At 39.1% G+C, this 10,365-nt stretch overlaps 1 protein-coding gene across 5 annotated transcripts in view; it reads left to right on the plus strand.

Moving 5' to 3' along the window:
- RASSF6 (Ras association domain family member 6) overlaps positions 1–10,105 on the plus strand; it is a 41,775-nt gene extending 31,670 nt beyond the window's left edge. For all 5 annotated transcript variants that reach the window (XM_045997350.1, XM_045997352.1, XM_045997349.1 and 2 more), the window contains 6 exons: positions 1,115–1,299; positions 4,496–4,597; positions 4,934–4,985; positions 9,316–9,434; positions 9,554–9,651; positions 9,754–10,105. In XM_045997350.1, the coding sequence (XP_045853306.1) occupies positions 1,115–1,299; positions 4,496–4,597; positions 4,934–4,985; positions 9,316–9,434; positions 9,554–9,651; positions 9,754–9,829 (632 nt within the window). In that variant the 3' untranslated portion in view covers positions 9,830–10,105. The remainder of the gene's footprint in view (positions 1–1,114; positions 1,300–4,495; positions 4,598–4,933; positions 4,986–9,315; positions 9,435–9,553; positions 9,652–9,753) is intronic.
- Positions 10,106–10,365: the final 260 nt, after the last annotated feature.

The raw sequence follows: 10,365 nt of genomic DNA on the forward strand, positions 1-10,365 counted from the left end.
TTTAGTTAGTTAATAGATATTTATATAACACTCAGTCCCAGAAAGAGGAGGATATACTAGGATCACTGTATTTGATAGAATTGTTTCAAGCACGTATTTTAAAAAGAGAAATCAACTTGAACATCAAGTAAGTTCATATCGAACTTGACAAACCAATGGTAAATGGCAGCTTCTACGACATGGGACCCCGGGAGCCATAATGACGACATAATGGTAGTAATATTAGCAGCTGTCATTTACTGAGACTCTGCTAAGTGTCAGGCCTGATTGTGTATCTTACATAGATTTGGTTTTCACATAATATATGGAGATCCGGGCGGGGGGGGGGCGCTGATGCCTGAGGCTGGGAGCAGGCTTCCTCTTTCTGGGGTGGTCCTATTACCAAGTTGATTTTAGACGGAAAAGGGTATCCTGCTGACATTATCCTCATGAATCTATCAACAACTTCCAATGTTTATTATTTTTTCCCAGCTTTTTTCATCACAGTCCTTCCTGCCATCTCCGTAACAACCCATATTTAGTAACAAACATGATGCTCTTTCCAAGATTCCCTTATCTTTGTCTAATGGTTCTTGGCATCTTTTACATAAGAGTCCTTCCTGTCTGCCCTTTAAAAACACTCTTCTAAACCCAGGGGAAATCCAGTCGCCTGGCATGAAAGATCCCATAAAAACCTACCGATATCTAAGTACCAGTGCTAGAAGAAGATGAAATATCTCATGCCTGTTGGATGCCATGTTAATTGCAACAGGAATTTTTTTTAAATCCCAGGGTAAAATGGAATACTGTTTCCTACTGTTTGAAAACATTATAGGGGCGCCTGGGTGGCTCAGTGGGTTAAAGCCTCTGCCTTCCGCTCAGGTCATGATCTCAGGGTCCTGGGATCGAGCCCCACATCGGGCTCTCTGCTCAGCGGGGAACCTGCTTCCCTTCCTCTCTCTCTCTGCCTGTCTCTCTGCCTACTTGTGATCTCTGTCAAATAAATAAAATCTAAAAAAAAAAAAAATTATAATTCACTGCTTAGCTACATATTTTCTTATCAAATACATATTAAAATCCACCCAAAGAGGTAGGCGGCTAAATGATGTGGCCTTATAACCTTTATCCTTCCCAGATTATTTATCTTATCACAGTAGCACTCTGAAGCCTTATGCAGGAGAAGAGCCAGAATCCCCGTTGCTCTATCGAACCATGAGTGAAGCTACGCTGGTGAGAAAAAGGATGAAGCCCCCAGCGATGGTCGGAAAAGAGAGACAGAAGCACAGGGCCTCCATTAACGGGCACTTCTACAACCATGAAGTGAGTCGTAGTTCCATTCATGTCATTTAAAATGTCTATTTTCTAACAATGCCACTCAATTTGACTTACACTTAAAAATAGTCACAATAAACTAGTAGTCGTCTAATATTTATCAGGCACTCTCTATGTGTTAGATATTCAGCTGTTTTAAATTGGATTTTGATGAATTATCTCAACCTCTGAAACAATCCTATGAAATAGGTACTGTTACTTTCCCTACTTTATGTGCATTCAGTAAGTAAGGTTCACAGAGGTGAAGTCATTTGTTAGGGCACACTACTTTTAAGTAGCAGCTCTAAGCTTGAGTCCAGCTTTGTCTGAGCCCAGAACTCCAGTATTAACCAATGCGATGGGTGAACCTGTCTCAGGGGCTGGCTGTGTGCCAAGCACCGGGAAGAGCAAGACAGCTCAGTCCAGATCCCAGCCAGCACGGGGCTCAAGTCTTGGGTAAGGAAACCAAAGCATCAACAAATGGCATTAGAATAATGTAAGTGCTACAACAGAGATGAGTTCAAAGTACACTTGAACACCATGATTTAAATAAAGAAATAAAGCCAGCCACAGACCTATTATTCCAATAAATCAAATTTCTCCTTTCTCCACGTTCCCTTCCAGGCCTTGTACATATATACATATTTTTTATGCAAGCGTAGTTGTACTTTAGACATAATTTGTATTCTGATTTTTCACTTAACATGTTAAATTTATGAGCGCCTTTCCACAGTTTTTGTAAGGCATTTCACGTTGCTGAAGGTAGGAAATATATCATTTTTTTCCCTAGAACTCAAATTTTTCATGTCATGTACTTCAGCAATTATTCATCCATTCATTTAATAAATACTTAAAAAGCACTTACTCTGCGCCAGGTACCATTCTAAACCCTTTAATACAAAACATTAATTCGTTCCTCTGAAGCTTTTCTCCTGGAGGGCTTTTCTGCCTGATTCCTTCTTCTACCCTTGGGAACACAGCTGTAGCATGCCTTTGGAGACTGGTGGGGAGAAACCTCCCTTGTGAATTCTTCATTCAAATTAGACATTTTTCTGCTCCAGAATTTCCTCTTAGCCATAAAGTAATATTGATAGTCCCCTATAGTTGTGCAACTACCAATTGCCCTGGTTTATATGCCTCATAATTACACTGTGTCATCATTTTGTGGGGCTGGTTTATGTTAAAGAAGGCTGTGAAAACCACCTGTTCCAGACGAGCAGCTTCCAGACGGGCCCTCCTCCCCATGCTAAGAATGACATTGGCCCTAAGTTGGCAACACCGTGTAGTGGCGGCATGCTTGGGTGCTGCAGCCCGACCACCTGATTTCCAGTCCTTGTTGAGCAAAGTTAAAACACACCTCCATCACTTAGCTGTCCTTCCTTTATCCTTCCTACTTTGCAAGGTGGATGGGACTAAAAGGAATGAGGTAAGCTAAGCACCCAGCACAATGTCTGGCCCAAAAGAAGAATGCGATTTACGTTAGCCTTATTGTTGTTGGTTAAAAGAGATCCAGCTGGAACTACACCGAGGTCCTGCAGATGCCTTTAATAACTCAAGGAAACAGAACAAACCCCGAAGCCCAAAAAGAACTCCATAGTGGGTGTGCCAGGAGCGGCATCTAGGAATTAAACTGATAGAGTCATAAGATGTGTTTTTATGTCACGAAACCCCACGAGAACACTAGTATCGTTAGGCCATGAACAACACCCATATTAGAGGCTCAGATGATGACACCTGTACATAAGTTAAGACTACTGACTTGGGGCGCCTGGGTGGCTCAGTGGGTTAAAGCCTCTGCCTTCGACTCAGGTCATGGTCCCAGGGTCCTGGGATCGAGCCCCGCATCGGGCTCTCTGCTCAGCAGGGAGCCTGCTTCCTCCTCTCTCTCTGCCTGCCTCTCTGCCTGCTTGTGATCTCTGTCTGTCAAATAAATAAATAAAATCTTTAAAAAAAAAAAAAGACTACTGACTTGACCTGTGGTATATTTCTGTGTGTACAATAATAATAAATGATTTTCTTCTATTGTGCGTTTTGGCCAACAAAACTGATCTAAACCTCTGAAAAACACAATTCCAAATTCATTGTATGTTGGCAGTTTGGAAGGGCTCTTGGAGACCATCTAGTCCCACTCTCTTTTTTTATAAATGAAATCCTAAAGAAGCCTCTTCAGGCCTTAACGTCTCGTGGGTTGACAAAGTTGAAGTTGTAAGACATTCTGATCTCGGTCTCGGAGTCCTAATCTTCCGCTGTTGCCAAAGTCCATGAAGATTCTTCCATTAAACAAAATCAAATTCTATAAACAAATTCTATAAACAGAATCAAATCACATATGTTACCTACCCTCCCCTTGGTGCCAGACGAGCAGATAGGTCTCGGGGTGCCATAGAGCTCATCGGCACAGGTCACATGTGTCGCACAGTGACTCATCGATGCCTCACAATGTGCACAAACATTGAATTTTCTCATCTTCAGCAAGGGTTTATTCCAGACATCCTCCATACATCTACTTTGAAAAATTATTCCTGTCTCCATATTTCTATTCATGGGGATGCCGTGAATATACACACTTTGACATTTACTTACCGACTTCCCAGTATAAGGCTCATCTAACGTTCCATCGAGCCACCTCAAAACCCACCCATCTCCATGTCTGCTGAACCCACCTCATTTTTAGAGTCTGGGAACACTATTCATGTTACTTTTCATTTGTGTTTAGGTATAGTTGCTTTATTTTAAAATCTTGAACCATGGGGGAGAATGGTATGATTATCTAGTGAAAATATTTTGAACATCCTCAAGTGATGTTTTCTTACTCTAGAAACAATGTAAAGCTGCTTAAAAAGATACATGAGGGGCACCTGGGTGGCTCAGTGGGTTAAGCCTCTGCCTTTGGCTCAGGTCATGATCTCAGGGTCCTGGGATTGAGCCCCGCATTGGGCTCTCTGCTCAGCAGGGAGTCTGCTTCCTCCTCTCTCTCTGCCTGCCTCTCTGTCTACTTGTGATCTCTGTCTGTCAAATAAATAAATAAAATCTTTAAAAAAAGATACATGATATCCCAACAATAACAAGGAAAACAAGCACAAGAGAACAAATTTTTTTAAACTGGTGATTTGGGATTTTTTTCTTTTGTGCATAATAAGGCCAGGTTCAACATATTGATTCTTGTTAGTTTGATGTAATTTTAAGAACTTTGTTTTCTTCCCAGACATCGATTTTCACTCCAGCCTTTGGATCAGAAACTAAGGTCAGAATAAACAGTAATATGAGGACTGAAGATGTAATAGAGCAACTTCTCCAAAAATTTAAGGTGAACTTTATCATGAAACTGAGCTATAACTCTCTTGTATCTAATTTAACTGTAGATACATAAATTCACTCTTCTGAAAAAGACCTATGAACATATAAATCTAAATTAAGTTGTTCAGTTGTGAAGAATTCTTTTTATGTATCTTACATCTTTTCCTAATTGAGCTTAAAATATTACACTATTCCTAGGGAGCAGAGTTTTTGCATCTAAAAGTGCAAAATGAGAGTGAGGAAGCAGGTACATAATTTGGGTCTGGTTAGCTTAGAAAACATCTGATAATGACCAGTCGATCAAGTATGAAAGAACTCATGTTCATTTATTTTTCTCCATTGACAGATTGAAAATAGTGCCCAAGATTTTGCACTTTACATTGTTTTTGCAACAGGAGGTAAGCTTGATCACTCTTTTTTATAGGATTCCAGGATGTTGTAGTTTTCTGCCTCTGGCTAAGATTTGGTGGAAGAAAGAAAAAAGGAAGAAAGAAGGAAAGGAGGGAAGGTGTTTTAGGTTATTCGCATCTCACAATTTCAAAGGAAGATGACTCCAGAATAAGGTATCCTAGAAGAGCTTATAATACAAAATAGTTTGCTTGTTGGCCAGACATTAAACTACCTGAGTGGCAGTCAGGGCACAGGAGTGTGGGGTGCGGGTAGGGGGTGTCTCTGGACAGTTCCCAAGAATTGTTATGAATTGATATTGTTGCTTTCTAGACCCCTTTCTTTTTGGCTTTCCTTTCTCATTCTCTTACTGGAGTAGTCAATGCATACCACTTCTCTCTGTTCTTGTTGTTACCGCTTTCTTTGCACAGTTTCTGCCACGCTGTAGGAGTGTTCTCTCTCCCTCAGTAGAAGAAACTATGCACAACTCGGTGGTAGGGAGCAAAGGTTGGCAGCAAGGCATTGAAGACGTTGGGAAGAGGCTACATGTGGGGTGCTGAGAGCAGGGATGAAAGAGAGACCAGAGAAAAAACTAAGGCAATACTGAGATGAGTTTTTTGAAAACCCTAAAACTGAAAAAAAATGTATGTTAAATTATAGAAATATCTCCAGTCATAGGTTGAGTGTCAGAATGAGCTGGAAATTGAACGTATAAAAATAATACGTTTTGATGCCAGGACAACTGAAGAAAATGAAAATTGGGCCTTTGAAAATATACAAAATTAAAGCCCTTACAAATTGAAAGCTTAAAATATAAGAAATATAACTTTTAAAAAATCTAAGGGTGTGTGTGTACAAATATATTCATATTCTACTTGTTTAGGAAAAAAACAGAAGGTATAAAATAAAAATCAGAAATAGACTGTATAAAAATATAAAAGATACAAATAGATTAAGAAGTCTGTAAAAGGTTAGTCAGTAAAAGGTTAATCATTTAAAGGTTAGTCAGTAAAAGGTTAATACTTATAATATCAGAGTTCTTGCAAAATGGTCACAAAAGACAATTCAATGAAAATAGAACCCACAATGCAATATTATCTCACATTTAGCTGATTGGCAAAATGTCTCAGAAGGATTCTACCTATGTCTGGTGTGGTGGAGCGTAAAATGATATTTTCATACAATTCTGGTGAAATATGACTGTCTTTACTTTCCTGGGACTCATTCTAACATTATTAACATCCACAGGATACAAATCCTTTAACCTGGCAATCCCACTGGTGAGAGTCTACTTGACAAAAATAAGAGGACTAGTACCTACAGATTTACATGCAAGGCTATTTTTAATGTCCAAAAATTAAAGACAAAGTCACCTATCGTAGGAGAATGATTAAATAAGTGGTTATTAGGCAGCCATGAAATGGAGTGTGTTAGATGTATACCAGTTAAATGGAGGGAATTCCATAATACCGATTACATGAAAAAATGCAACATGCTTACAAGTGTATATACTTTGATCCAATTTTTGTAAAAGAATAACAACATGAATAACATGAATAACAACATGGCCACATGAAGGGTAAGGCTGATTGTCTCAGAGTTCTGGGATTCCAGGTGACTTTTACTTTCTGCCTTGCACTTATCTCCATAGTTTCAATTTACAATAGCATGTGTGGTTTTTAAAAACTTTATTGAGGAATAATTGGGAATAATTGACAGATACAATTTTGTATATAATGTGATGATTTGATATACACCAAATGATTGATGTATATTTACATACAATTTACATTACATTTACAAACATTTACATTATGGGATATGACCAAGATCGAGATAATTAACACGTCTGTAACCTCACATAGTTAAAGCTTTTCACGTGTGTGTGAGAATGCTTCAGATCTACTCTCAGCAGCTTTCGAACATACAATACCATATTATTAACTCTAGTCACCTAGCTGGACTTCAGATCCTCAGAACTTACTCTTCTAATAATTGAAAATTTGTACCTCTATCACCCTCTTTTCTCTCCCTGGCAGCAGGAGTTATTTTTATAATCGGGAAAGAAAATGTCTATTTTCACAACAAAAATGTAGTTCTTTAAAATTTTATCTGTAAAAATCATGGGTTTTTTTGGTGTCAAAAACTCTTGTACATAAAATCTAGAACAGAATATTATCCTAACTAGCACCTTTTAGGGGTCAGGAACAGAGAAAAGAATGGAACCTCCAGCACCTGTTTGGTATTAATCTGGAAAATAAAGACTGGTGCATTTTAACACCTTGTATTGACTAAGCCCATGATCTATAACAGTGTTTTTCAAATTCTAGTGCATTTCAGAACTACCTGAGAAGTTCATTAAAAATACAGATTCCTAAGCCATCCAGATCTAGGAATCCCAGTCTGGGAATATGTATTTCTAATACTTATCCCAGAAGCAAATTCATGAAGCAAGAAACCTTTCTATGTGATACTAAGAGTGTAACAAACTGAGGAGTCAAAGCCAAGATAATATAAGATGTAGAGATCAGAAGAGGATTCTAGTGGGTTAATAAGATGAGCTGAATTATCAGGCTTCTCCCTTGCTTCAGAAATGTAGAGGAGTTAAAGCGAGTTACTCTGACTGTGAAAACAAGAATGGATAATATTACTTTAATTGTGCTCTAGATCTTCTCCAAGTCCCACCCAGGGGATGAGAACAGTTCTGATTCTTAGACCTTAAGAGCCCAAGGTAATTGATTGCATAAATGACAATGTAGAAAGGACTAACTGGTCTACCCTTTTCCCTTTCAGTCTCTTTCAACATATCAGACAGACTGTAAGTCAGACCATGTCACGTTACTTCTCATATCCTCCAGTGGTCTCTCTTCCCACAGGAAGGCCAGAGTTTAATGCTGGTCCCACTACACGTTCTCTTCAACTTCGAATAACCCTTCCCTCATCGTCATGTTACCCACCATGTTCCCTGGCTCTTCTTTGATGGCATTAGGCATGCAGTGACCTGTAGGGTGCCTAACTTATTTACTCACTCTGACTGGGACACACTTCCCCCAAATAGCTCCATCGTTCCATACCTCATCTCTTTCAGTCTTTATTCAAATGTTACGTCTTCAGTGAGGCCTTTCTCAGTCTCCCTATCCATAATAGTATACTTGTCCCCTGTACACACCTATTTATACATACACATTCTTTCTACCCCTCTCCTTGCTTTATTTTTCTTCTGAATACTTATCACTAATACATGACATGTGTTACTGGTCTATCTTCCTCAGCATCTGTGTCCTCAGAATGTAAGGTCCATGAGGGGAGTGATTTTTATTCTGCTTTGTATTATAAAGTGCCCGGCACAGAAAACAATGCCTAAAACATAGTAGGAACTCAAAAAATATTTGAGAGAGGAGGAAAGGAGATGAATGTAAGGGCACTGTGTTCTGCTCATGTTTCATTCTGATAAAAATGAAATCACGGATGTGAAATTATTTTGACAGAAAGCTGGAAGTGATTAGATGGGTGTAAATTTGAAGTTCTGGGAATATACCAGATTGGAATTTATTTTCTTTCTCATCTCATTATTATGGCTGAATGAATGAAGCCCTCAGATGAATGAAACAATAAAAATACCCACGATGTGAAAAACATTATGAATATATTTTTTCTTAGTTTTATTTATTTATTTATTAAAGAGAGAGAGCGTGTATGAGCGGGGTGGGGGGCAGAGAAAGAGGGAGAAGCAGACTCCCTACTGAGGAGAGAGCCCAATGGGGGCTCAACCCCAGGACCTGGGACCATGACCTGAGCTGAAAGCAGATGCTTAACTGACTGAGCCACCCAGGTACCCCTATGAATACACTTTTAAGGAGGATCCAAGGATTGGATTGGGATGAGCAACAAGGGAGTCACTGAAGATAATTACAAAGTTTTGGACCTGAACAACTGGGAAGATGAAAATACAATAACTGAAGTAGGAAAGAATCCATAAAAATTTGTTGAATGAATGGATGAAAAATCACAAAAATTTCTGGGGTGTGTTGCTTGATAAAAGCAAGTTCCAGTGGAACTGGAGATTTGTCTGATTATCCGAACCAAAGGCAAGACTGAATTATCTGAGATACAAATCAAATTTAAGAGATAGCAAGAAAAAGGAGTCCATTTGTAGTTTTGTTTTTTAAGGTTTTGATTTTAATTTGCTCATTTGAATGAGTGCCTCCTGTTGTATGTTCATTTTAGGTCTTCTTCCAATGTGAGCTAAAAAAGGAAAATGAATGGATGACCCATCTTTCTTCTCTTTCTCTCGGGTGGATCCCTGCCTATCGTTGATTCTTTTTTTTTTTTCACTTGCAGAGCGGAGACGGCTAAAGAAGACAGATGTCCCACTACTGCACAGGCTCCTGCAGGGACCTTCCAAAGAGAATGCTCGCATTTTCCTCATGGATAAAGATGCAGAAGAAATTAGCAGTGATGTATGGATACCGTCACCCTGAATCTGTCTTTGCTTCCTCCTGACTCAGCACCTCTCGCAGAATCTGCTTTCTTTTTTGTTTCATTTTGTTGTTTGTTGTTTTTTTCCCTCTCTTTCCAGGTGGCTCAGTACATTAACTTTCACTCTTCTCTCCTGGAATCCATCCTTCAAAGGTTAAATGAAGAAGAGAAGAGAGAGATCCAAAGAACAATAACCAAGTAAGTCAGGAGCATGCATGCTGGGTGCCTACTCCTTTAACAGGTCCAGTGCACAAAACGTGTTCAATTTTTAATAACTCTCTTTCTCCTTCTCATTTTCAGATTCAGTACAGAAAAGGCTGCTATACTGAAATGTCTTCAACGTAAACGGGTAGTAAAAACGGAGACAACGGTTTAGCAGGACAAGCTGCAAGTGCCGAAACACTTCAGCTGAATCGGGGATATTACTATTTGATGAATGCATAATTCGACCCTTGCATTCATACAAATACATATGAACTTGAATCTGTAGGAAATTGAATGTCGAAAAAGCTTGTCTCCCTCTGAAGCGATGAGGTTCACGGGGTTCACAGTTGCACTGGAAGGGTCTTGAATTTAGTTTCAGTAACTGAAACAGGCTTGGATACTGTGTATTCCAAATACGTTAATAGTAAAACACACCAATGAACTTGAATCTAAATGGTGTTTTCAGATGTCATGTCACTTGAACTTCTTTTAGCTCAAAGTATTAAGAGAACTTGAGCCTCATCAACTGATTCTCAGAAATGATTCAGAAGTAAAAGTTACCAGCTCTCAAAATACAAAAGGAGCACATTTTCACCCAATCAAGGAATTGGAGGGGGACAGTGTTTCGCAGCTCCCTGAAAACTCTAGCATCTTTACAAAATCCAGGACTGTCTTTATATGGTCAGTGGCTTTGGCTATTTGTAACAG

Source organism: Meles meles, chromosome 2, assembly GCF_922984935.1.
Source record: "Meles meles chromosome 2, mMelMel3.1 paternal haplotype, whole genome shotgun sequence".
Taxonomy (NCBI): Eukaryota; Metazoa; Chordata; class Mammalia; order Carnivora; family Mustelidae; genus Meles; species Meles meles.